This window comes from Pempheris klunzingeri, chromosome 5 (assembly GCF_042242105.1).
Source record: "Pempheris klunzingeri isolate RE-2024b chromosome 5, fPemKlu1.hap1, whole genome shotgun sequence".
NCBI classification, from domain to species: Eukaryota; Metazoa; Chordata; class Actinopteri; order Acropomatiformes; family Pempheridae; genus Pempheris; species Pempheris klunzingeri.
Genome location: NC_092016.1, coordinates 2,144,906 through 2,172,350, shown reverse-complemented (window position 1 = coordinate 2,172,350; position 27,445 = coordinate 2,144,906). Strand labels below are relative to the sequence as shown.

The following is a 27,445-nucleotide window of genomic DNA, read 5'->3' as shown; positions in this document are numbered from 1 at the left end:
TGTTCTTCGTGTATCTGCGGCACAGGCTGTCTCCAATCGGACCGGGACACACTTTACCTTCCTCTCTACCAACAAAACGGACTTCCACCATTTTTTCCCCGCACTGATGTAGCGTTAGCAGCGGCTGAACTCACCCGGACCTCAGTCAGTAATCCTATAAATTCAACTGGTGAGTAATGTTAGCTTAAATTTAACAGATAGCGAAGCTAGAGGCACATTTTAAGGCTTAAATTATGAGGGGAAGGTCTGGGGTGGTGGTGGGTTTACGTCGGTTAATTGTTAACAAGCTTGTCAGTTAACTTAGCCTCGATAGGAAGGTCAAATAGTCCCAAAAACAGATAGCTAGCGCAGTTAGCCGAGCTTCCTCCCATCAAGTGCTGCTGCTGTGATTTGTTTACCACCTTAAAGCCATTAATGAGTTGTGCTAAAACAAGCTACATGTCAGTGTACGGAGCCGTGCTGCGTTCAGGGACCAGCCTCTAAAACAACACCGGGTGGTGGTGGTGTTTTTTTTTTTTTTTTTTTTTTTAGGTTGTCCTCTCCTCCCTCGTAATGTGCATTTCGTTTATTCCCACTGACCGCCTCAGGATGCTGACAGCCACTTGGGTGGGGCAGACGCGGATGACAGTACTGAGGAGCAGAGCCCACGAGGATAAACCTTAAACCCCCCTCCGGATCCGTTTGCAGCACCGAGGAGGCGGACGGTCGGGTCGGGTCGGTCGGTCGGTCGATCGGTCGGTAAAAGCCATGACCAAGCCCGAGTCGAAGAAGAGCAGCGTGTCCGCGATCAGCGCCGCCGGCAAGTGCGCCACAGCCGCCGAGCAGGTGAAGAACGGCTCCGTGGAGCCGGGCTGCCCGGACCAGAGCAGCCAGATCCGAGCCAGCGTGATGAGGCAGACCTCCAGGGAGAGCCTGCACCGGAGGAACACCGAGTGCGAGGTCTACGACGACGGAACCAACACCTTTTTCTGGTGGGTGCACCTCTCCCTGACAATGTCAACAGCATGCATGTCATATATAGTCATATAAATATATATGTTAAAGTGACCGTGTTCTGATCAGTGGCTGCAGGAAAACACACAGTTCCTGCAGGAAAAACAGGGTGTGTTAGAGGTTTGAAGGTGAACTGAAAGACGAGGCCAGGTGACCTCCATGATGCACAATAAATACTGTGACCCTGCTCCACATAGGAAGTCTGAGCCTTAGCTCTTTTTTTTTTTATTTGGGTGAAATTGCTCGAATGTAAAATGACCCACCAGCCTCCTCCACAAGGTGTCAGCTGTAAAGGTGCTCCGCTAATGTGTGTGCCAGGCTGCCATGGATGCTTACATTGCACGTCCGAGCTCAGGGCTCGCTGGTGACGAGCCAGGAGCTAATATCCCAGGGCTGCACCTTCAGCAGAAAGAGCTCCTCGACAGACCTGAAGTCAAAACAGATATTGTGTCCATGCGGTTAACTGGAGGAGTGAGTTCTGTATGCACCCACTCATGCACACACACACACACACATGCAGACACACACACACGCAGACAGAGTGAGCGACCATGTCGACAGATGCAAGGTGCAGGTGGAGTGACGTGAGGGAATGAGGCTCATCTGGAAAAGTGACATTGTCTCTTCTGCAGTTCTCTTGAATTTACAGCTACAATGGCCCTTCAGCCTGTCGCTCCAGGAATATTTAAGCCGGAGTAAGTGTGTGTGTGTCTGTGTGTGTGTGTGTGTGTCTGCGTGTGTGTGTAAAAAGCACGGGACATTGAGAATCTGCTAAGCTATCCAATATCTCTGGCAGCAGAGGAGGCTGGTGGTCCCAGAGGGAGATGTTAATGAGAAATTCTCATTACTGTGTTACAGCCTTGCCATGCAGGTTTCCTGTTATTCTGATACTCGGCGGCTTTAAGAGGACGATGCTAAGATACACGTGTCTGTTCCTGTAGACCTGCAGCATGTAGAGGAGTCTCTAATGTATGGCCACGCCAATTATATCAATTATGGTAGATTAAATTCTAGTTTATGCAGTGTAATTCAGCAGCGGTGCAAAGTACAATTAGTTAGTTTTATCCTGGTGTACCTAATAAACTGGCACCTCAGTGTTCAGCCAGATAACAAGCTCTGACTAGCACTTCTGCAGAGTTTTCGGTTTGATACTCCCACTTTGTTATAATGCAGAACTGATAAGGAAGAATGGCTTTGTGGAGCTGTGTACCTTGTGGTCAACAAGGAAACCTGCAGCCGCCATGAATCACACGGCATCCTGGATATTCATTGGGCTTGTATCCAATTAGAGCTGCATCAAGAGATTATTTCTACAGATTAGTCAAAAAGTGTTGTTTTCTCCGTCAGTGTTTTGTCCTGGAGCCCAGTGTGACCTCTTGTCTGACAAATAGTCCAAAACATGAATTCTATTATAATACAAAACAAAGAAGCAACAAAGTCTTCATATTTTGAGAAGCTCGAACGATCAAACTTTGGGAGTTTTTGCTTGAATTTTGATTTTTAGCTGGTCGATCATCTGACTAGAGGCCAATTCATTTTCTGTCGGCTCGCCTAATGGATTAATCGACTAATGTGTGCTGCTCTATGCAGAAACACTCTGAAAACAAGGGGGAATGAGATAAAAATACATCTGTGGAGCATCAGAGTCATGAGGGAAAGTTAGATACAAACCAGGACCTCAAATTCAACCACGATGGACAGATTTTAAGAGCTGACTCGAGCAGACCGCACATGTAGAAGAAGTAAAGAGTGAAAACGCTGGTTGCTTGTGGTGGATTCCTGATGAGTCTCCTGAGTGTTACAGAGATGGTGGCAGCCTCCTGTGGTTGTTAACCCTGTGGCATGAAACCTGCCTTATTAGCACAGATTGGAGTTGAGGAAGTGTTTTTTTTTTGTCTGAGAAAAGAGGAATAGCTTAGATAGACCATATATAGAGCTCGGCCTGATGAAGCACAATTTTGTGCTGGTTCACTGCTTTTCATTTGTCCTTAAATAGCATTGCTGCCCACACATTTCAGCTCTCAGAGCCTTCTGAGAAAGCTTTGTGGATTGTGACGACAGACAGTATGTTGGAAAAAAGTTTTATTTTTAGATGCATTTTGAGAGACAAACTCTCAAGTTGGGGTGGTTCTACCGCTCAAAGGAAATCTGAGCTCTTAGCGGGATTTAATGTGATCCAAGTGTCACAAGGCCGGTGAACATGTGGCGTAACAAATCGAGATCATGGAGGCCAGAAGCGACTGTGGCAACATGCTGCGTGACACTGACAATCGAGCTTGTTGTATTAAATAAAGTCACATTCGGCATCAGGACAGCGTTAGGCTATTTTTCTGTGATTGGCTGTTGGACTTTCTTCCACCAGCAGCTTTGTATTTATCTGGATGCTCAACCTCAATCGCTATAGAGCTGTACGTTTTCTTTGTAAGCACCAGGCAGGTATTTCCTGTGCTGTGTTTTCTCTCCCGGTGGTGTTGTGCGGTTGTCAGGGCAGGGAGAAGCCAGGCCCTCTCCCGTGTCTCCTGCCAAACAGGTTGGGTAAGGAGGTGGAACAGGGAGAACATGCTAATGACACCCGGCGTGCCGTCCCTGTGACTCAGACTGTGCGCCAAAGGGCTGGCAGAGCGGGTGACAGTCTTCAGTTTGACGGATGACAGATGTGGCCTTAATACAAAATGAGCGTTTTAAAACCACGGCTTTATTTCATTATTAAGATCCTTTAAATAATGACTCTTGTGATGTTTTTATCTTTTTATTACCAAGTCTCCTGAAGCGACTATTATCTGTGCAGCTGTAGCGGCCGATGGAGCGGATGCCTCCGTGCCTCTGACCTCGATCACCATCCCAAAAGTGTCAAAAACGGATAAAACGGCCACACGGTTGCACCGGGTGACATTTGACTTAATGGCAGTAAGCGTGGGCAGTGGTTTTGTTCTGAAAATGACAGCATTGTCCATCCCTGGAGAGTAGCTGTGTCAGGAAAATGTCACTGAACATGCTCGGGGACGTGGTTTCGTGTTTGTGCATTGCTTTGCTGGTTTGATGAGGTGAGGGAAATGCTGACAAGTTTATTTTACAGCTGTGAAATGTGTAGTTTAACATGTATTGGTGAGGAAAAAGTGATATTTAAGGAAGGCTGATGTTAGAAAAAACGACTAACCAGACTAATTAGACAAGATGCTGAGATTCAGCAACAGTTTAGAGGTGTTTTGCTCCTGCGACATGTTGCTTTGTGATATTCTGTAACAGCACATTGTCATGACATGGGGGTTGACTGACGTTGCTGGTTGCTGTGTTTTTACTTCACAGTTCACGTACAGGTCACACCCTCACAATGCTGTTTGGTGTCAGTGTTTTAACTCCGCTCAGGGGGGTGTTTTTGACAGCTGGCATACCCCAAGCAGGACAAATACGGGGCCGGTAATAGGTCAGGCGTTTAAAAGTGCCTGGATGGGCCCTGAGCATTGGCCTTTGGGACGCCCCGAATCATAATAAACACTGGCCGATTCATTTGGTCGGTCTGAGCGTCCCAAGTATAGGATTAAACCGTGAATCCCACTCTCACAGTTATCTGCTTCTCAGCTTTTCAAATCCCATTCGAGTGCCGAATCCTGTTCCCCTCTGGCTAACTGAGAATTCGGCTGGTTGTCCGTATGCATGCTGTATGTTCATGTGACTCGTATCGGTAGGCAGACGCATAAAAACTTTGCCCCTTTTGTCGAGATAACTCCCACAGATAGCCGAGCCAGTGTAGTCCGGTCAGAGGCCAAGGTCTGCTCTCTGGGAGTTAAACTCCAGTTCAACCTGTCGAACAAAGTATACTAATTGTTTTTTAGTTCAGAGGGTCAGATGCATCCTGCTGAGGATTTAGTCTGTTCACCTGAAAAGCTTTGTTTAACTTTTCCTCTCCCATTAAAGAAAAAGAAAGAAAGAGAATTCTTTTGTTGCTCACACTTTTTGTAACTCACATTATATTTACTTGTAATAATTATTAGAGGTTTGTCAGTCATAAGCTTTGTGTAGTAATCTCTGTTTAGTAAATCTCAGACTACAATGCACTGACACAGCTAAGCTCCCCTCATATGGTGGCATCAGGTAGCATCTGTGGATTCTTCTCTCCTTACTGAGTTTAACTTTGTCCCTCTGTGTCCCTCTGCAGGAGAGCCCACACTGTGACCGTGCTGTTCATTCTGACCTGTGCTCTGGTCTACGTCACGCTGCTGGAAGAGACCCCCCAGGACACGGCCTACAACACTAAGAGGTCAGTAGGCCGCGCTCGTCACTTCCTCTGTGTGCTCAAAGCTGAAGCGCTGCAGGACCCAGCGGGCAGCCCCCCAAAAATTCCATTTGATCCCCTGTGATCTTTTGAAGGGACTGAAATAATCGTTTCAGCAGCAGAAAACTTTCATCTTGTTTTTATCAGTAATCAGCGACACGAATAGTGAAATGATTTGTATCCCTGCCTCAAAAGAGTTGACCCCACTTTTGTCCTTCTGTAGCAGCCAGAGCTGCACAATTAATCACATATTCATCTTGATCAGGACTTTCAGCTTCCCACAATTAAATGCGATTACAAATGTGTGCTCTGCTCTGCTGCATATCAAATCAGAACTTCCTAAATGAACAGTCAGCAACGGGCGGTCAAGCTGCTCCGGCTTCACTTTTTTGGGGAGCTGTCGTGCCGCTCCGGGGGGGCGGGTAGAGTAATGTCCAACAGAGACTAGACGGCCAAAACCAAACCAAATGTCTGGAGCAGAAGGTGAAGAGCTGAATCTTCAGTATTTCAGATTTAGGACAAGTATTGAAGCGGGAACAAACGGTGAAGTGCCCTAAAGCTGCACAGCATGTCACCAAATCTGTTCAATTTGAAATAAAAAGTGTTTGTGGCAACTTTATTCATATTTCCCTTCCAGCAGACACCCTGTCGATGAGGAGCAGCCTTACTTTTATGCATCAGCAGCAGTGTAGCCCAACATGGAGGTGAAAGGCTGTTCTGTTTGTTTAAATGTTAAAGTCCAAAGAAATATCTTGTCCCTCATTTCAATTAATAATCATGATGAATAATCAGGATCTAAACAATCACGATTATCATTTCGATTATAATCGTGCAGCCCCAGAACTCACAGATTAGAAGTGATTAAAGGGAAAAGGCAATTGAATAGTGTGTGTGTGTGTGTGTGTGTGTGTGTGTGAATGTTTTGTGGGTCACATTGTCATTCAAAGCCCGGTGAACAGAACCGGCCAATGAGAACCGCACTGTTTATCTCACCTTTGACACCATTTGGCACGAAGCCGTTCAGCCGCGGCGAGGTGCACAATTCATCGCTTGAAATTTAATTACCTCCGTCTTCAGTGGCGCTCACCTTGAGCCCAGCTGGCCCTCCGCCGAGGACACGAGCGGTCAGATGTTGCTTTTCACAGAAACATGAAACCCTGATGTCGTGTAGCACTGTTTATTTCACCATTGTATCTTAAATATTAAAACTAAGAGATGAGAAAGAATTATGGATCGACGGCTGTTTATTTTTTGGGAGGCAACGTGTTCCAGCTTGGAGTTTAACAAGTAAAACTTTCCCTGTTGGATAATATAAGTAAAACTGTATGAATTAGAATAAAAGCTCAATCTGCGCAGAACAATAAAGTTATATATGCTGGTGGAGCAAAAATCTGTTTCACATGTGTGGTTGATCTCCTGCGTAACACGTGTTGCAGTGTGTGCGGGTTAAATTACAGATTTTCTGCCTCGGCATCCTGTATGCTGCAGGTTCCCATGACAACGCGATGCTACAGTTTGCACTGCTGTAACTGCACGGCTTCGCTCGGGGGCGTCACTAACGTGCGGCTCAATACGTTTGTCTGTCTGTAACTTGTTCCTTCAGGCGGGAAGCTAGAATATCATCATGGGAAAGATGGGCGGCGCTTTTTACACTTTGATTTAAGATGAAACTCTTAAGCTGGTTAGCATCAGTTACCATGGTGATCTAAGCAGTTAAGAGAGAGCCACCCGCAGCGTATAAAGTCCGGTCTTGTCTCTACGGACAGATGTTAGCCCTGTTGTGTCGCCTCCCTCAGCTGTCTCCTCGTGGCTAAATTGTTCGTGACCCATCGATCAAACTGTACTTGTTTGCGTCATCTGATCATCTCTTCTGATTAGCATGTAACGAGACCACTAATCACACAGTTTAGTGCGAATATCAATCGATAAAGATCTGTGGCAGATTGATTTGAGCACCCTTAAATACCGTTTGATTAGATTAAGACTTGGCAAATAGGTTTCAGCGCCCAGTCAACACATTTTGTTAGATTGTGTTGTCTGTGCTTCCTGAAAAAGATTTTAACTTCGTCAGTAAGCTCACAAATGTGCCGTGTGACTACTTCATGCAAGAGCTGTTGTTGGTTACGGCTAATTTTGTTTGTGGCAAAATGGATAATGAAGAGGAAAGCTGCCTCTAGTTCTGCTGAGCAGCGTTTTATCAAATTAGATGTGTGTGACAAAGCTTCTTTTATTATGAATATCTGTCTGTTCCCTCAACTCCTGAAACATGTGTGTCAAAGTTCACCAGATCTGACACAGTGGAAAGCAGCAAGCAGGAGGAGGAGCAGGAGGAGGAGGAGGAGGAGGATGAAATGAACTGAATTTGGTCAGAAATGGTGCTGCTGTAAATGCTGGTGTGTCTGGATGTTGCTGAGTGCTGCAGAGATGACGTATTTTTGTAGGCAAACCCAGAAATTAGCAGCAAGTTACACTTACATGTTTTGTTCTGCAAGATAATCGTAATACGTTTTGTTATTTCATGAAGCGTCGTCACCAGAAGTAAAACACCACAAGTTGATAAGTGGGAAAGTTTGAGTTAGAAAAGTTTGCAAGAGCGAGTGTACAAACACCTCTAGAGGCTGTGAAGGCCTCACGAGTGAGGTGTTTCCTGATGTGTTTTATATTGTAGAACAAAATAACGTAAGAACCTCAGAAGCCTGTGTCGGCAACAGACCTTTAATTTCAGGCATTAGAGCCCACTGACGTTGAGACGAGGGCAGCGGAAGTGCAAAAATACCAACTCACTTCCAGGTTTTAGGACTCTTTCCTGCAGCACTCTATTGTGGTCCAGCATCCCTTTTGTGGTAAGGCGCCATAAAATTACACAAGTCTGTTCCTTCAGCACACTACTCTACTACTAGAGTCCTGCTTTGTGCTCCCAGTGGTCCACACAAGTCTGCTGACCGCTGACTGAGCTCCTGTCTCCAAGGAGAGTTTAGAGTTGTTTAAGTTAAATCCACTTTGAGGATATAGACTTTATTGTGATTTAATATTCAGTAAAGTAGATTCTCATAGGATACCCCACTTATTTTTAATCCTTGGCCCCTGGTTTTACATATTTTGTGTTTTGAAATGACTGGTTAGTGCAAGAACCTTGGTCCAATAGATATCCTCATCCAGCAACTGGAAACGGAGCAGGCAGTAATCCTTTAGGGCAACTAAACCTGATCAAAGTAGGTCCACTAAAAGTGCTTGTTTTAGCCACTGACAGGCTCAGATTGTAGGGATCCTTTCCATAATGTTGTCAGACACTTCAAATAACAGAGATAGACCTGGAAGATCCTTTTGGTTTGACCACAAACAGGCGTTATGCCGCTCTCTTCAAAGCCACCGGACTCCATTCACAAAAACAGGAATTTTACATGGGAGTTACTTGTCTACTGCTGCCATGATGGGATGTCTTATTTGTGTTATTGCGTGACTTTGGTGTATTAAAGGGTCAGTTCAGATCCAACACAATATTTGTGTCACACACAATAACGCAAACAAACTAACTGATGGAAGCAGCAGCAGACCAGCAGCTCCTGTGTTCTGTGAGGTAAAATCCCTGTTTTTGTGAATGGAGTCTGGTGTGTGTGCAGAGAGCGATATAACGTCTGTTTGTGGTTAAACCAAAAGGATCTTCCAGGTCTCTCTCTGTAGGGATCCTTTCCATAATGCTGTCAGACACTCCTCCATTCACAAAAACAGCAGTTTTACCTTGCAGAACGTGGGAGTGGCTGGTCTGCCAAGTTTGTGCGTTACACAAACATTTAATAGGATCCGACACTTTGAAATATACTATAAACTCAAAATGATACGTTTCTCTTAAGCAATAGTGGCTGTGTATTGGAGCGTAATTAGAATAGCACAAGTTATGCCAAGCACAAGCAAGCTGTGTAAATGGTGTGTGAGTGAGTGTAGGTTGTGTTCATGTGTATGTTGGTGTTTGTTAGGGATTGAAGGATGGCTCTTAACAGGATTTGCTGCAGTCAGCGCAGTCCGGCTCGCCGGGATAAAGACCCTTGAGCTTCTTCCTGGCGGTGGAGCACACACACACACACACACACACACACACACACACACACACACACACACACACACACACACACAGTCTGAGTCTTACTCATGTACTCATTCACACACTGTTGGATACACTCCTTCTTTAACATCGTCGTCTGGGTCATCAGTCACCCTCACCAGTCTCACCCACACTTATTTTCCCACCTGCACACACACCCCCAAGCTAAACTCTCATTGTGTGTCCCGTTGCTAAGCTTCCCCTGTTCACCTGCAAGTTCAGAGCAGCGTCCTCGCCTGGTCTCCTGGTTTTCAGATCTCAACACAGCAGCGATTTAAAGGAAACACAACCTGAGAGAGTTCGAATGGCCTCAATCTCTCAGTGAGCACACGGGGCATCGTAATGAGCAGTAATTACCTGTGGTCGGCTGCTGAGACGGGGCCTCCAGATGGATTTCCCCCTCCTGCTCTTTCTGCTCATAATTACGCTCAGACCGCCGACATCACACGTTTTCAATTAGCTTGGAGCTGCTCTCAGTCCACAGAAAGAAATGACTGATTAGTTTATAGAAAGAAACACTGTCGTTAATCTAGATGTCGCCGTCTGTCCTGCAGACGTAGTCATCAAATTACCTGAAAATACACGTTGTTATCTACAAAACTTAAACTTCTCCGTGAAGTTTAGTCCAGTTTTCAGCAGCTCCAACGACAAACTGACAAGAAAACTGAGAGTAAAAGCCAAAAGCCTCTGCTTCATGAAATAAATGTAATTTCACTAAAACACCATTTCTGTTAAACCCTCACGTTTAAATCGGATTCTGAGTAGACGACTAGTGTCTGTCGCTCACTTTTATTTAATAAATGACAAGTCATGTAGGTCTAATTCACCACTCCCGTGCTCCTCAACAGTTTTTTTTTTTAATACATGATGTTTTGTTATTGATTAAAATACCCAATAATCAGCTCTTTTGTTGTCATTTTTCTGTGTCTTAATATTTTGTGGTTGCAGCTTCTCAGATGTGAAGGTTTGCTGGTTTTCCGTTGAATGATTTGAATCGTCTGACTCTGTTTTTAATAACGTTTGGACTGTTTGTTGGCTCACTGCGACGCCATTTCTCACTGTTTTTACAAACCGAACAATCAGTGGATCGATGGAGAAAATAGTCAGCAGATGAATCCAGAATGAAAATCAGTGAAATCCTGCTTTTCCGTGATAATAATGAGGACTAATAATGTAATTTTATAATAGTACAACAGTCTTTTCAGCACTTAAACTCTATTTTCCTCATTATTCTTCTACTGATTTACAGATTTTTTGCTTGTAACAGAGTATTTTCACCGTGTGTTGTTAGTACCTAAAGGATCTAATCACCACTACCTTCATCTGTTGGAGGAGACAACTGCGATGACCTCAAACATCTCTACTTGTACTGTCCACATAAATATGTTCGGTCATAATGACGCCACCGCTTGAGAGCACGGCTCGTAAATCAGCCGCTGGATTCGTCTGCAGATTCGCATTAAGTGGCGTTTCTTCTGTGTTTGTGGTTCTTCAGGGGGATTGTGGCGAGCATCCTGGTGTTCCTCTGTTTTGGAGTCACACAGGCCAAAGATGGACCCTTCACCAGACCACATCCAGGTAAGAACTCTTCCGTGTTTTATTATTTTAAAGAATGTGAGCAGCTCAGGTGTTCACAGAGCTGTTTTATTGTCAACGTGACATTTGCTTGCATTGTTTTAACTTCCAGATAAGTGAAAAGGTTAAAGAAAGCACTTGTTTACAAACTGAGATATTGGAAACACATCTGCCGTCACAGTAATGGACGTGAAGGTCACACCGTCTTCAGTGTGGAGTCTGACTCTTAATGGCACATTTACTGTGTCTTTGTTGCTGTAAGAGACAATTAACGCAGAGCGCCTGAGAGCAGTTACCTCTAATTGGATCAGTAGCAGAATTTGAGAACGTCATGTTGGCTCCTAAGATGAAACAAAGATCCTCTGAGTGCTGGGAATCAATGCGCACGATGGATAGAGAAATGCATATGTCATAATAAAGGAGACGTCGGAGTAAATGGAGACTCCAGGGATTGTTTTCCTGCCATCGTTTAGATTGTTTGTACCATGTAAGGTGCTATATATAGATATTATACGAGCTATTATTATTATTATCATCCAAGTTTTCCACAAATACTGAATCAGAAAGCTGTTTGAGGACTTTATAGCAGTGTGTGTTGCACATAAATACACAAATTAAACCGGACGGTCCCTGAACACAGCACAGCATTTGGATTTCTCTGTTAATAAATTCATATGAGCCTTTATTCAGGAGTTACAGAGCACCGTTGCTCTTGATGAGGCACGTTGGGCAGAAGACTTATCTTGTCACAAAACACTAACTCTAGTGGGAAAAGAAGGGAGGAAGATAGCAGGGTTTGGAGGTCACATGGAGACACACTGTGAATGCTGTTGAGTCTTGAAGGCGTGAAGTGTCCGGGCAAGAATTTGGCCCGCTGTCGTTGCATTACTTCTGCCTTCTTCCCCCCCCCCCTCCCTCCCTCTGTGCAGTGAAAGACAAGGAGGTTTTGTTTGATTGTGTTCATAAAAAGAGAGAGAGAGAGAGAGAGAGTGTGTCGTGCTCCCTGACCTGTTGAGCCAGCCAAGTAGGTTCGGCTGTTGTTCACCTTGTTGCAGCCGAGCTGAACCTCTGTGGGAACAGACCCCGGGGGCATTTATAGATTTACTACCTGCTGCTCCCCGCTGGATCGCCGGCTGGGTGTGGCTCAGCAAACACACATCCACAAGAAATTAGAAGGAGGGTAACAGGTGAATTGAATCCTTTCTGTGGGGCGTTTATCACGAGGTGCTGCTCTGACGGCTTCCTGCTTTTACCACGTCGAACTGTTAGTCCCTAAATGTGACTTTAGAAAAGAGATGGAAACCAGATTATCTGTTGAAATCCCTCTGATTGTTGCACTTAATTGTTACTGAATTTCCCCGTATTCTTAATAAGAGGAAAGTCACGCTGGGATTTATGTTTTATTTATTAAGATAAAATTCAGGGAAATTCTACAACATCAGCTAAAAGACTAAATGTCAAAGTCAGGATCAGAACATAGAAGAAGAAGAAGAAGAAGAAGAAGAATATCTTATCCTCGTTCAAGTCTGTGCAATACTGCTTTTCTGCCTGGTGCAATAATTCATCCCATCATCCGTTCTGCTACAGTGCAGTCTCTCTTTTTTTATTCTATTTATATTATATTCTACTTATACAGGCACCTGTTGTTTAACTTATCTTTGCACTGTTGTTCGTTTTCCCCCAACGTAGGACGAATAAAGGTTTATCTTATCTTTTATGATGTCTTTTTTTAAAATAGATATATTGAAGTGTTGCCTAGCGATGGCTAGACTTGGAGAGAAGATGATCTTCTCTCTTTTTCTCTTGCTCCATCTTTCAGTAAATATATGTGAAAATGCTCAGTTTAGAGTAGATTTGGCTCCCTTTGTGATGTCATGTTAGTGTTTTCTCCCCCTCACTAACTTCAGCTCCTGGTAACACGAAGCCGAGAGCGAAGCAGCAGCCATGTCTGTTTAAAAGAAATAATGTGTTTTATGTAGAATATATGGGACCTTTGAGGTGACATAACCTTCACAAACTACTACTCCAGACTGTGTAACCTCTACGTTACCTTTGACCTGCTCCCTGTAAACAGCACGCAAACTATAACTAATCTGTCCGTTAACATGCTCTCTCTCTCTCTCTGTGTGACACACTGATGTCCTGTAAGCCAATTAGCCACACATGCTAACGCTTCCTTCTCTCTCTCTCTCTCTCTCTCTCTCTCTCTCTGTCTGTAGCTTACTGGCGGTTCTGGCTCTGCGTCACCGTTGTCTACGAGCTCTTCCTCATCTTCATCCTGTTTCAGGTTGGTGTGTTGATGACACTGGTGCCTCGATGGGCTCAAACACTTGCATTTAAAACATCGTTGCCGAAGGGAGATCCATATAGCGATCACACACATGCACGCAGAAAGTGCGTCAGTTACCCAGCATGCTCGTCTTCCTTGGGGGTTTTACTGGACTATTTTGGTGTCGCTGGCAGCAGAACTCCTGCTCTGACGTAGCTACATCCTTGAAAAACAATGTGATGGAGCGCATAGAGGCATCCTAAAAACGGGCCCGAGCACCGGCCAAAATGTCGGATTTTACTGCTCTAATATCTTTTCTGCTGTGATCCTCCTACATCTGGAGCCCTGGAAGCCTCTTTGCTCTCCCCCACTTTAATTAAAATGTCACTGAGCCAGACCCTTTTTTTAAAACAGCAGTAGTTTACAGCTGCTAAACTCTCTCTTAATCAGGTCTGGACACTGTGGTGGGGGGAAAAAGTTTAAATGCGTAAGCCCTCTTTATCATGCGAGGAAAATTAAAGTTGTAGCTCCATTTAAAAACTGAGATGTTGAGCCGCAAAGATTCAGTTTAAACACATTGAAGTGTCTGTTAATTAGGAGATGAGTAGTTTGTAAAAGTGACCTGCAGCCAAATCTACACAGAAAGTCTTCACAGGTGCAGCTGAACTTATTTTGGCTTTGCTGCCATCATGGTTGCTTTGATCTGTGGACAGTATGATTCTTATGACGCTGAATATTTGGAAAGTCTACCTGCAACATCCAGCGTCTCAGTTTCACTTCTAGTCTCCTGTTCAGTGGACGAAGTGCTGATTTCTGTTTCTGTGTGTCTAGACGGTGCACGATGGGCGACAGTTCATGAAGTACATCGACCCCAAGCTCGGGGTCGCCCTCCCGGAGCGGGACTACGGAGGAAACTGCCTCATATACGACCCCGGCAACGCCACCGACCCCTTCCACAACATATGGGTGAGTGTTAGAAAGAGCTACTGACCAAAGATTTTCCTACTTAACTAGTAATCTTTAGTTCAAGCCTTTGATATTTCTACATTTCTGATGTTCATTTCATTTTTTGCACAAGTGTTTTTTGGCGGGTATCACAAAATGGTTTGAGTTCCAGAGCTGAGAACAACTTTACATTATAGAGAAACACAAAACCATTAAAAAAAACTATACGTTTTACAAGCGCAGACACAAAGAAGAGCCTGGTGAGAAAAGTGAGAACGACTCTGAACATTTTGTTGATTTATTTCACCACAGTTTCACGTCTGGAACTGATCCCACAGGCTGGATTTCAACATAAAACTATCTGTAAATAATCATCTTATAACCGCAGGGAAGCACTTATGTCAGTCAGTGTCGCCACTTCCTGCGACACGAGGTCCTTCCTTTCAAATTAAAAGCCCTCTAGCATAAGAGTTTCGGACATAATTTATTACAGTTACAGCGCCTGAATGGACTTTGACTTGTTTTGCTTTTGCAACCAATTAAAACTTGGTTGATTAAGACTCGACTATCAGCTCTACATTGAGGTAACAGCTCTGTTGTGCTCTTTGAAATATATGATGAAGTACCTTCATACTGACAACAGATGTTTATTTTCTGATTTACTGGTCATTTCTCTTGTGCTCCATGCTGCCCTCACTTATTACTGATAAAGACCTTAAATGGTCTGGCAGTCTAAACCTTCTGTGTTACTGTGAAATAGATAAAATCATCTCCTCCTCCTCCTCCTCCTCCTCCTCCTCCTCTCATGTGTGCTGACTGGCTCCAGAGGCTTGTGTCTGGTGCAGATTATAGCCCGTCAGTAGAATCAGGCCGCCCCCCGCTCCCCGCCCCTGGGGAGGCAGTCTGCTGCTGCTGCTGCCTCCGTGACCCAGACCCCGTCTCCACAGTTGGCCTGATTTCAGTCTCTCAGAGTGGGTCGAACCACCACGTCCTAAAACTTAATCACACTCCGCCTGTGTGAATAACCTTTTATTAAAAATCTCAAATTGTGGCCAGATGATATTTAGAAAGACATTTCATTTCAAAATAAGACGTTTTAGGTAAAAGAGCATGAAACAGGCTGCACTGATGAAGAACTGAACACGAGTGCTTGATGGCTGAACTGGTTTAGGATGTGTTTTATCTCTGTGCCTTATGATGCCCGGCCAGGTTTTATTCTGCTCACTGACCCAGTACTCACTGTGCTCATTTCTGGTTGGTACAAATGTGGACCAGATACTTTATTAGACCACAAGAGACTTGTGATTAACAGCCGGGCTGCAACTGCATCTAATGATTATTTTCACAATTAATTAATGTGCCAATTATTCCCTTGATCGTGGTTTGGTTCATGAAATGTGTGTAAAAATAGTGAAAACTGCCTTTAATGCCTTAGAACTGCTCACAATCCAATCGTTTTTATTTGACCGTATGTCCAAAACTATCATATATGACAAAAAAACATATAAAATCCTCCCACTTGAGAGGCTGAAACCAGACTAAATAACTAATTACAATTAATTATCAACATTTTGCAGATGAATCTTCAGTGTCAGATACTATTTTAGTTTCCTAATGCTTAGTTACATCAGAGCCAAAACTATTTCAGGAGTAAAACACAAAAGGTTTTGTGGTGTCGGGGAATAAAATCCTCATATTTATCATGACTGCATTGCTTTTATTAAAAAAAAAAGTAAACATTTCAGTCTCAAGGATCTTTTTTAAGACATCTTGAGGTGATACATAAGTGTGATAATTGACTTTTCTGTAAATGAGCTGCGTATTTAATGATCTTTGTGTGTAAGGACGTGATGAACAGCAGCTTGTTTGTGAAGAGAACTTGTTGTTAACTTAACTTGTGGTTTGTCTCTACAGGACAAGATGGACGGCTTCGTCCCGGCTCACTTCCTGGGGTGGTACATCAAGGTGGGCATGAAGTAGAACGCTGTTTTCACTGAAATACTGAGAGATATAATAATAACACAGTTCTGAATTATCAGAGAGAAGTAAACATTCAGACCATAGCGATAATTTAATTTGGACAAACGTATACTAAAGCTGCAAACAAAGGCGGTTGCATGACGTTATTAAGTATAAGTTTGGTAGTTGTGGACTAGCTAATGTTAGTTTTCTGAATTTGGAACAAGAAAAGGTATTTGTGTTGATTTTCAGTGGAAAGTAGTTTAAATGAGGTTTTTCCTGCACAGTCTGACGTCTCTGCTCCTCTGTTGCTTCGGAAAAAGCTAAAAATACGACACGGGTTCCATATGAACGCTGTATTTCAGCATTTTGCCCCTTTTTCTAAAACAAACTGACCTCAGTGAGATGACCCAAAGCTTCTCAGGCGTCCCACAGCGGTGGATAACGTAGGATTGGACAGCGGCGGTTTAGCGATCTAAACTAAATCAGTTTCAGTTTAAAGGAGCTGAGCCTGTGACAGAGATGAGAACGTCAGTCCTGTTTGCACGCCGGGCAAAAGTTTCAGAGCGATTTAATTCCAGAAAACAGACATTTAAATATGATGAAGAGATTTTAATGAATCTGCAACCATCTGAATCATTAAGTACAACCTCATATTATTAAACTATCATCATCTGTCCTTAACTAACAGCTCTGTTGCCTTCGCAGCAGTGAAAAAATCAGTTTCTTTCTTGTCTTAACCATCTTGCCGACCTCCTCCTCCTCCTCCTGCTCACTCTCCCTCCTCTGCTCTCGTGTCCCCCTCAGACTCTGATGATCCGGGACTGGTGGATGTGTATGATAATCAGCGTCATGTTTGAGTTCCTGGAATACAGCCTGGAGCACCAGTTACCGAACTTCTCAGAGTGCTGGTGGGACCACGTACGTACAAACATCACCGCTCTTCTCCTTCACCCCCCTGCAGGTCAACAGGTCGAATCAGAAGGACAGAAACACTAAACTTTACAGGGTCTCAGCTTATAAATGAATGAAATACATAACACACTGTCACACTAATAATAATAATGTAGATAAATGTGTCACATGACTCTTTTTGGTGTCATATTGGGCATTAAACACACTGGTGAATAAAGCAAGTTGTACTGAGGAAAAGTTGTACAAACATTTTCAGCTATTTTGACTTCATTTGACGAAAAGCTGCTTTCATTTTTTGTTTTTGTTTTTTTTTTGACTTGGATTAACGCTCTCGCTGATTTTTTCCTGATGAGTTTCTGATCTCAGTCGCTAGTTTACAGTCTTCTTCAGCACAGCAGGACGTTCATTTAGTAAATTATGGTCCATTTAGAGGAAAATATGATAAAACACACATGCTTTAGGGCAGGGCTACCAATCACTTCTGGCTCCAGAAAAACCAAGATGGCAACCGCCTATGAAGCCAAATTTGAAGCTTCATCCACCTCTCATAAACCGTCTGTGGCTCCACCATTTTTACCTCTGTGGACAGTCCGTAAAGTAGCAACCAGAGAAAACGCTGCCCCTCCAAAACACTGTCAGATGTGCATTTTTCAGAGTTTATTTTAGCGGTGAAACAGACGTAAACAAGCCGTTTTGCAGACGTCAGAGGGCTGCGGTAAAGCGAACAAGGCTGCGCTGTGACGATCACATCCAAACCTGCGATTTGTGCTCTTAAGCAGCTGGAACTCGCTCTCGTTTTTTTTTCCGTGAGCTGTTCAGCAGGACAGGTGCTGCCGGGCTGCTGCTGCTGCTCTGTCGTACATGAAGAGCTGAGGAAGCAATGTGATTCTGTAACATCCTGGCACCTGATGCCGGCTGCTGCAGCATTACAGCCGTTTCATTTTAGCCGCTGAGGTTTATGACGGCAATTAAATGGTAATTTGTTTGCATGATGTTTATGGTAAGATCCTTATACCAGTGAGGATAAGTGATAGCAGGGAGGAAATCATGAGAAAAGCAATAAAAGGACATTAGAAAGTATAAACAGACAAATAGTATCATAGAAGGATAAGCTGCTGTCTCTAAAAACATATTAAGTAGACTGTGTCAATAGAAAGTAAGGGGCGTTAGGGTTAGGGTTATATGTTTGTCTTTAAGAATATAGACAACAAGGTAAAAAGTTGACAGTAAAAACAAGGCCCAGCACACACACTGGGCCTTAAGAGCAAACACAAGTGGGTGGACCACGTTTTTAACCCTTTAATAAAGTTGTTGTGCTTTTCTCTCTCCAGTGGATCATGGATGTGTTGGTGTGTAATGGTCTGGGGATCTACTGCGGCATGAAGACCCTGGCCTGGTTGTCAATGAAGCCCTACCAGTGGCAGGGCCTGTGGAACATTCCTACATACAAGTACGACTTCATGTGCTTCACGCTGTGTGTGTTTCATTAAGGGATAACTGGGGGAAAGGATCATTTTGAACCCCGCCTTCTCTTTTTTTGGGATATTTTGGGTTCGAAAATGACTCTGAGGAACTTTTGGAATTGGTCCAGTAGATCAGCAGGCGGGAGAGAACAGCAAACAGGCTGTAATGGCTGCGGTATAATCCTTGGGGATAAGTGCAGCTGATCAAAGTAGATCACCACTAAAAGTGCTTGTTTTAGCCACTGACAGGCTCAGATTGTTATTCTAAGTGTCTGACAGCATTATGGAAAGGATCCCTGCAGAGAGAGACCTGGAAGATCCTTTTGGTTTAACCACAAACAGCTGTTGTGTTAAGCTGTTCAAACTGACCAGACTGCATTGACAAAAACGGTAATTTAACTGCCCAGAATATGGGTGTTGCTGCCCTCAGTCAGTCAGTTCGTCTGTGTCACTGTGTGTTGCACAAGTATTGAACTGCATCGTTGTGTTTCAAGTCGCACAGTAACACAGACAAACTGACTGAGACGGTGGACACGGTGGTGGTAGACCAGCAACTGCCATGCAAAATTACCGTTTTTGTCAATGGAGTCTGGTGGTTTTAAACCAAAAACTGTCAGACACTAAAACAAGCACTTTTAGTGGATGCACATTTAAATTTTGCAGCTGCCCTGAAGGATTACATTAATTGTAGCTCGTTTGCTGCCTGTTTTCGGCTGCTGGCTGAAGCAATCACTCCAAAACCAAGATATTAAAACAAAAAAATAGGCTTATCCTTAAAGGTAAACTGTCCACGTTTGAATAATATTGACTGCTCTTGAAACTGAACTTGTTTAACCTTTGAAATGGATGTGAATTAATGGGCCTCTGACTCCATCTCTCCTGTCTGGCTCCCAGGGGGAAGATCAAGCGTATAGCATTCCAGTTCACTCCGTACAGTTGGGTGAAGTTTGAGTGGAAGCCAGCTTCAAACCTCCGGCGCTGGCTCGCTGTGTTAGGCATCATCTTTATGGTAAGAAATGAGATTAAAACACAATGATAAATCACATACATGTCCTCGACATATCACCAGGAATGAGTCCGTGTTAAGCTTCTTAACCCCCAAATGTCTCCTCACCATGATGAGATATTAATTCATACTTACATAGTGGAAGGCAGAAGTCTAATCCTGCCATCTTCAGTTTATTAAAGGGAAATGGCTTTGTGTCGTTACAGCGTGGCTGTTATGTGCAAGTGTGTGATGTTTAACTTTAACAGTTAAACTCCATGTTGCCTGCAGCCAAAAGTTCCCCAGTCGGTGTTTACAGGTTCAAGTGCTGCTGCATGATTGAATAACTGACTTAACAGTAAAATAACAGCAGTGATTTTATTGCTATGTCAGTTATTCAGTCGAACAAGGCCTTAAAATGTGTTTATTGAATGTGATCTACAGTCCACTAATGTAATGTGGGACATATTAATGTCTTCGACTCTTCGGCTGTAGGACAACTGTAGTGATTTAATATCATTAAGGACGAATATATTATTTTCACATTGATGAACATATTGCAGCACATGTTCTTTAACTGAACCAGTTGTTGTCATTTTGTCCTACTTAAACCTTTTGTCCTGACAGCGTCTGCATTTGTACGACTACATTTTCACGTTTTATTGCAAAATTGGCCTTAAATCTAATTAACTGGTGGATTAAAACGTCTTAAAGCCTTAAATTCCACTTGCAGATTCATGCAGACGCCCTGGAGACATTGTTCATTTGTATATACAACCCACGTCTCATCCTATGACTCCTCTATTCATCTCCTCCACTCCCCAGTTCCTCCTGGCAGAGCTGAACACCTTCTACCTGAAGTTTGTGCTGTGGATGCCCCCCGAGCACTACCTGGTGCTGCTCCGCCTCGTCTTCTTCGTCAACGTGGGGGGTGTGGCCATGAGGGAAATCTACGACTTCATGGACGACCCGTAAGTAGCTTGGAAGTGCAACACAAGTCTGTCCATCATGTTTTAGAATATTAGAGCGAGAGCTGCACATGTAAGAGGATTTCTAACATTACAAACACAAGAAGAGTGAAGAAAAGATGAGAAAAAGATTTATAGATCTTGGAAACTCAACATATAAACATATAAAGGGACATTTCACAGACAAATATCTGTACACAGATGCTCAGCCTGTGCTTTTTATCTGTGCAGGCCATCAGAACTCACATTTCCAGTTTAGTGCTAAGAGAGAAACCTTTAGCACGATGCCTTCATGTGTCCGTACGAACTGCACGACTGTTGCTCCTGTTGGCAAACTCCCAGAGCAGCTCTTGGGAAGGGAGCGTGTTTACAGACCGATAGCACGAGCCTCTAATCACATCTGCCAACAGCAAGCGAGCATTTCTTTGTTTGTCTGACCGACGTGCAAACAGTGTTGCACCACCTTTATTTTGATTGGAAAGGCTGCACGGTTTTCTTTAAAGTCATCCGTGTGGAAAGGTTTTTACGTTTCCCGTTGTCACAAACACACTAAAACTAACAGAATGTCACAGAAACAGTTGCTGCTGTCAGTCCACATGTTGTATTTTATGTTACTGAGTGTTGTGTGAGTCTAAATTAGAGCACCAATATGGTCTAATGTGTGTTTTCACACTTCCCACGGCACAAGCTCACCTTTAAACTGTACAAACATCCTCCCAGTCACGTGACTTTTCCACAACTATGTGCACATTTTCCCATCAGGAAGTTCCACAAGAAGCTGGGCCAGCAGGCGTGGCTGGTGGCCGCGATCACGGTGACCGAGTTCCTCATCGTGGTCAAGTACGACCCCAACACCATCATGCTGCCCATCCCCTTCTTCATCATGCAGTGCTGGTTTCTAGGACTCGTCCTCATCTTCACCTGGACCCTGTGGCGGTTCTTCATCCGGTAAGATGAAGATGGCTGCTGTTCGTTTAATAAGCCAGGTTTTATTTTTTTTTCACTGTAAATACATGAAGGGGGAATCATAATCTGATTCCTTTTTAAATGTTCAGTAACGTCTGAATTAGCTGAGACGAGATGAAAACCAACTTTACCTGAAAGGATAACTCAGGTGTTTTTAACCCTGGGCCCTTTTTTCCCACATATTTTGGTTTTGAAATGACCAGTGGGCACAAGAAGTGTTGGAATTGGTCCAATAGCCTCCGCTGGCAGCCGTGAAACAGGCTGCAGCAGCTGTAATGTGATCCTTCAGGGCAAAGTGTGTCCAGATAGATCAGTAAGATCCTTTTTGTTTAACCACGAAGAGCCGTTAAAGCGCTCGCTTCAAAGCCACCAGACTCCATTGACAAAAACGTTAATTTTACAGGAGTGGCCCAGCTGCTTGGCTAGTTACTGTAACTTAAAAAGAAGAGAAGAGGTGATGAAAAACTGGTTAAATTGCTGTTTTAAAGGATCTTCAGCACCTTAAATCTTCAAATACAGGAAGAGTTCAGCTGCTGTTTTTCAGTTTAAACATGAATGAATTAAAAACAGTTTGCTCGACTGTAGCAACACGGTTTTGGGTTCCCTTTGGTTCCTTGGGTCGAGCGGTGTTCCTGCAGCCGTGCCGCCGCCTCTTAAGCTTCTCGTCTATTTTCTCCCCCTCCTTGCCTCCCCCATCCTCCCTGTCGCTCTCCTCCCTCCCCTCTGGCTCACGCTCAGCAGTAATGTCCAATGAGGTAGGTACAGCAGAGACTGGCGGTTGTTTCATCTCTAATATTTCACTGTTTGGATCCATAACTACCTCTGGGAGATGTTTGGGATCCTCCAGAGGGATCCAATATTTCTCCACACGCTCTCCCGCATGGCACCTCTCAGTGTTTTTGCTGTGGTGGATTTTTATCTTCTTCTATTTAACCTTTTCCCCTCACGTCATGTTTTTATTCTCAGTAATACAGAGCGTAGTGCTGACACACAGTGCAAGTGATAAAGAGCCCAGACACACACTGTTTACCAGTCAGCATGCTCTGATGACAGCCAATCAGATCAGCTCTACCACTCACCACAGAGCGCCTCCACCAGTCGCAGTGCATCGTGGGCACCAGACACTAAAGCATGTTGTCCCACAGTCAGATCTGGGTAAGATGGTATTTGCTATTCGTTTGTTTTAGGTTTCCCCCAAAAGATAAACGGGACACTCGACTGTCGTTATCAGTCAAACCAAATTCAAGCAGCTTAAACTAAACGGAGAGCAAAGAATTATCTGCAAATACTGTTTGACCCAGTGGTGCAGGTTCAGGTGTGTGTGTGTGTGTGTGTGTGTCCCCTCCTCCGTCTCTCTTCCTCCTCCATCAGCATCAGCAGGTGGAGGTGAGTACTGAGTCTTGAAATGGCGTCAAAGCAGGATCAATATTTCTTCAACAGCCACGTTAATGAGACTTTTCCCCACAAACTTAGAGTCTGAATGTCTGAATGTGGTTCCTGGGACATTATTTTACCCCTCAGACGGTTCCTGCTCCAACAGCTGGAGCTTTTTTCACACTTCAGACTGCAGCTGAAGTAAAATGCTGCAAGCGTTCAACCAATCAGAGGCCTCAGACCGTCTGGATGTTCTGTAGCGATGCTGGACACGTGATTTGGCGTCTGAATGGTCGTTGCAGGAGATTTCTACAAACTCAGGACACCAGTGGGATCTTTCCAGTCACGTTTGTAGATGAGACCAAGTTAACGGATCCTGGATGGATTATAAGAACGAGTGTCGGCTCGTTGTCGTGACTGAACGCTGCTCTACGAGACAGTTTTATTATTTCAGCCACTGCAGGACGTCTGCTATTAATCAGAATCTTTATGATTTGATCTGCGGTCACTAAAGTTCAGTTTATTTCATGTGAATTTGTGCTCAGAAACATCAGCATGACGTAAAACCAGCCGTTTATTTCTCAAACAACAGCAGAACAGTGTGTCTGAACTCTCTTCAGACCGCTGAAGGAACCTTTTAGTCCCTTTTTTAAAAAGTTCAGGGCTCTTTGGGTGAAAATGCGTCTGTAAACGGACACGCCGGAGTTCCTGACCTTCATCGTGACCTTAAAGGAAAGTAATCATGGCTGCTGGAGCAGATAAAAACAGTCTCGTGGATTATTTCCACACGCAAACAGATGCTTCACATTTCTGAGAGTTCAGGTGACCTGATGAGCCGAAAGTCCAAACCTACAGACGCTTCTTTTACTAACTGAAGGAACACAAGGAGCTTTCAGTCCTTCTGGAAACCTCCAGGAGTCGGCTGCTCACTTCACGGCTCTGCAGAAACACTTAATGAGACTCTAAAACTTTAATAGATTTTGTTAAAGTGTTTATTAACGTACAGCGTTTGTCAGTTATGATGTTTAAATAATGGCTCTTGTGTTTAAGTCGTCCGTTTACATTTGAATGTGCTATGAACCTTTTCTGAAGTGTTGTTATCGTGCTCATGGATGCTAAATGGCAGGAAGATGGACAGAGAAGCACAGGGAGTAAAGGGCCAGTGTGGCTATTTGTTGGAGCATGTTGGACATATATAACCCAAACCATCATCGTCAGTAGTTCTGGTGCCTGAATCAAACCAAACTACGGCTCCAAACTGATAATAAGAAGAGAAAAAAGTCCACACATGATATGAAATGCTGTTTTCTCTCACAGGATTTTGACCCTGTCCTCTTCCTGTGACTAAACCATTCACCGCACTGCGTGAGTTTTATGTTTTCAGACTCTTCAGGGATGAGAAACGCCGATAAAAGTGAGTGAAATAGAAAAGAAATGATCCCGAGCGTCTCCATTAACTGTGTTTCTGTGTTTCCCCCCCTCACAGTGACATCACTCTCCGCTACAAAGAGACCCGCCGGCGCAAACAGGAAGTCCCCACGGACCGGGACCGGGACCGGGACCGCCCCCTGGGCAACGGCAGCACAGCCACCCCGTCCGGGAGGAGCAAACTGAACGGCAGCTCGGAGACGCTGCGGCAGAGGAAGTCCTGAAGGGGGGAGAGGAGGGAGAAGGATCAGGGCTGATGACTGAAGGAGGGCGGGGACACGTAGAGGCAAAAAGATGGACACATGTTCGTGATGTGTAGACTTTTTTTGTGCCTACATGAACCAAGTAGTTATTCAGCAGAGGGAGGGAGGGAGGGAGGGGGTCATTCGGTGCATTGTCTAGTTATTGTCTTACTACAGGGATTTACCTCATTCTGTTTTTTAGGAGCGTTTGGGGAATCACACACAGGACAGGATACATGTTTGTGTTATTTATACTTTACAGTGGCGATAAGGGGGAGAGAGAGGAGAGAGGAGAGAGGAGGGGGGAGGAGAAGAGACGTAGACACTCCGGACCAACGATCGACAGCAGTTTCCATTCTCTCAGCTGCACGTGGTCTGTAAATAGGCGCCGCTCTTGTCGTGCAGGTGAGAAAAAGGCGACTGGTGTTGAGAATCAGCCGAACAGAGCGAAGGACACAGTTCACTTGTGCTCAGACTGAACGACAGCTCGTCTGTGTGGAGTCGTTCTCCTGCGTTTTCTGACAGTTTTAGAGTTCTTTTTTCTTAGATTTGGCTCCTGACACGTCGTTTACTTGTGTGTGTTTTGGGGGGGGAGTTCGGGGCTCTCATCCCTGGAAGCGCTGAGCCTCCAGGTCCTGGATAGCTGCTAGGATTCCTCCCTCAGTCCGACTCAGAGAGGAACAACTGGCCAAAGCCTTTTCTCTCCTCTCGGTTTGTAAAAAGAAGAAAAAAACCAAGATGTACCATATTCTAGGTATTTAACTGCTGATGCTCTACATGATATATGGGATATAGTTGGGGTGTTTTTTTTTTTTTTTTAGCTGTTCTGTCATCACTATAGTTGTTTCTTTAGGGTGAGTTGATTATGAACACTAGGTTGTACTCTGGTTCCTCTTTGTGAAACGGGGCGCTGACGGATCTGCAGCTCTCTGATGAACACGTCCGCGACAATCACAGTGACAGAAAGCTGCGCCGCCTCCCGACCGAGACGCTCTCATACGGCACGACGGGCACGTAAGTAAGGCGAGCCGCAACCTGACGGCTCATTCAGTCACATCAGAGCGTGAAAGTCTGATTCCTTTTCCTGCCGAACGTGTGGGTTTTTTTTTTGTTTTTGTTTTTTAATGAAAATGTTCTGCAGTGTCTGAATTAGACGAGACAACTGAAAACCAGCTTTATCTGAAAGGATAACTGGTTAGTTTTAAACCTGGGCTCTATTGTTGCATATTTTGAGCACGAAATGAGAAGTTGGAACAAAACATTTTGGAGTAGGTCCAGTGGATCGAAACTTTTCTTTGGGAGAACTGCCCCTGATCACAGTAGATCACCACTAAAAGTGCTTGTTTGATCCACTGACAGGCTCAGAGTGTTATTCTAAGTGTGTGACAGCATCATGGAAAGGATCCTTACAGAGAGAGACCTGGAAGATCCTTTTGGTTTAACCACAAACAGCACACACACCAGACTCCATTCACTAAAATAGTGATTTTACTCTCTCAAAACAGAGGAGTTGCTGGTGTAGCTGCTGTGACTTTTGGTGTTTTAGCACATTAGTTTGGATCCAAACTAACCGTTTAAAACACAAAAGTCACACAATAACATAAACAAGCTAACTGCTTGAGGCAACAGCAGACCAGCAGCTCCTGTGTTCTGCGAGGTAAAATCCCTGTTTTAGTGAATGTAGTCTGGTGTGTGTGCAGAGAGCGATATAACGTCTGTTTGTGGTTAAACCAAAAGGATCTTCCAGGTCTCTCTCTGCAGGGATCCTTTCACTCTGAGCCTGTCAGTGGATCAAACTTTTAGTGGACGAGCTTTGAAAGTGTCCAGAGGTCCCAAAGGATCACGCTGAAGTGATCTGCTGGACCAGTTCCATGTTTTGTACTGACTCATCATTCCAAAGCCAGAACATGTGAAGAACAGAGGTTTAACTGAAGGTTTAAGGTCGGTCGTGTTTCCTCTCCAGCTCTGTTGGGTTGCCATATTGCACATGCAACAAGCCAAAGCTTCGATCTCATTCTCGCTAAAGCCATAAATGCCACCCAGACCCACTGGAGCCACTCAAACAGCTGTTCAACCTCACTAAGATCCCTTTTAATTTCAGCCAAAGCAGAGTCCCAAAGCCATCGAGATCAGCCACATCAGCGCCCGCACCGACGGTCACGGCATCGAAACCAAATTCACTCGAGCGTAGAAGTTATGCCAACTCCCATTTTTCTGCAGCATTGAACGCCTCTCAGATGCACAGCTGTTAAACGTAAAGCTGCGGCGATCAGTCAAGAGTGTCGATTTAATATTGTCAGTGATTTGTTCCAAGCAGAAACGCCAAAAATCCTCTTTGTGTTTGTAGTCTTGTGTGATGTTAACTGAAAAACTTTGGGTTTTTTGGCCTGTTGGACTCAACAACTAACTTTTTTTTATCCTTCTTAATCAGTTAGCTAAGAGAATAATCAGTAGCTGCAACCTTAGTTAGAATAAAAGCTTTACACTGATTAAAAACAATCCAACATGTCAAAGTGACTCTCCGGTCGTCTCGTGGCTGTCGGGGTTGTAGATTCGTGTTTCTCTTCGTGTCCCAGTGGCTTCACACTAAAGTAGACGACATCCGTGACACCAGAAGCTCCCGTCGTGAACTAGGCTGATGTTTAATGACGCCGTCGTAGCTTTCTAGTGAATGTAACTCCAGCAGAATGTGCTGCTCAGTTTAGTGTTTCTGGTTTTAAAAAGAAATAGAATAAAAAACAACAGATCCACGACGAGCAGACCCTCCCCCCCCCGTCTGAAAGGCTCGTTCTCCAGGCCGCCGCTGTTTGCATCTCACGCCCTCTTGTTTGATTACAGATTGCTGTGCAAATGTAAAACCCTAAAAACAACGTGTAGCTGATAAGTCTGTACTTGTTATCCTGTGCTGTGTACATTCAGTCGCTTGTGAACTTGGTAGAAGTTCAAGAGGGTGTTTGTGGTTTGTTTTCCTCCCCCTTTTCTTTAAAAAAA

At 44.2% G+C, this 27,445-nt stretch overlaps 1 protein-coding gene across 1 annotated transcript; it reads left to right on the top strand.

Annotated features, from left to right (window-relative positions):
- Nucleotides 1–24,437, top strand: ptdss2 (phosphatidylserine synthase 2). The gene is made up of 13 exons (XM_070831536.1): nt 1–169; nt 588–971; nt 5,150–5,251; nt 10,861–10,943; nt 13,160–13,227; nt 14,041–14,175; nt 16,069–16,119; nt 16,921–17,034; nt 18,360–18,478; nt 19,386–19,500; nt 20,302–20,447; nt 21,207–21,392; nt 24,271–24,437. The coding sequence occupies exons 2-13, from the start codon at nt 748–750 to the stop codon at nt 24,434–24,436; spliced, it is 1,509 nt and encodes a 502-aa protein (XP_070687637.1). The 5' UTR covers nt 1–169; nt 588–747; the 3' UTR covers nt 24,437.
- Nucleotides 24,438–27,445: the final 3,008 nt, after the last annotated feature.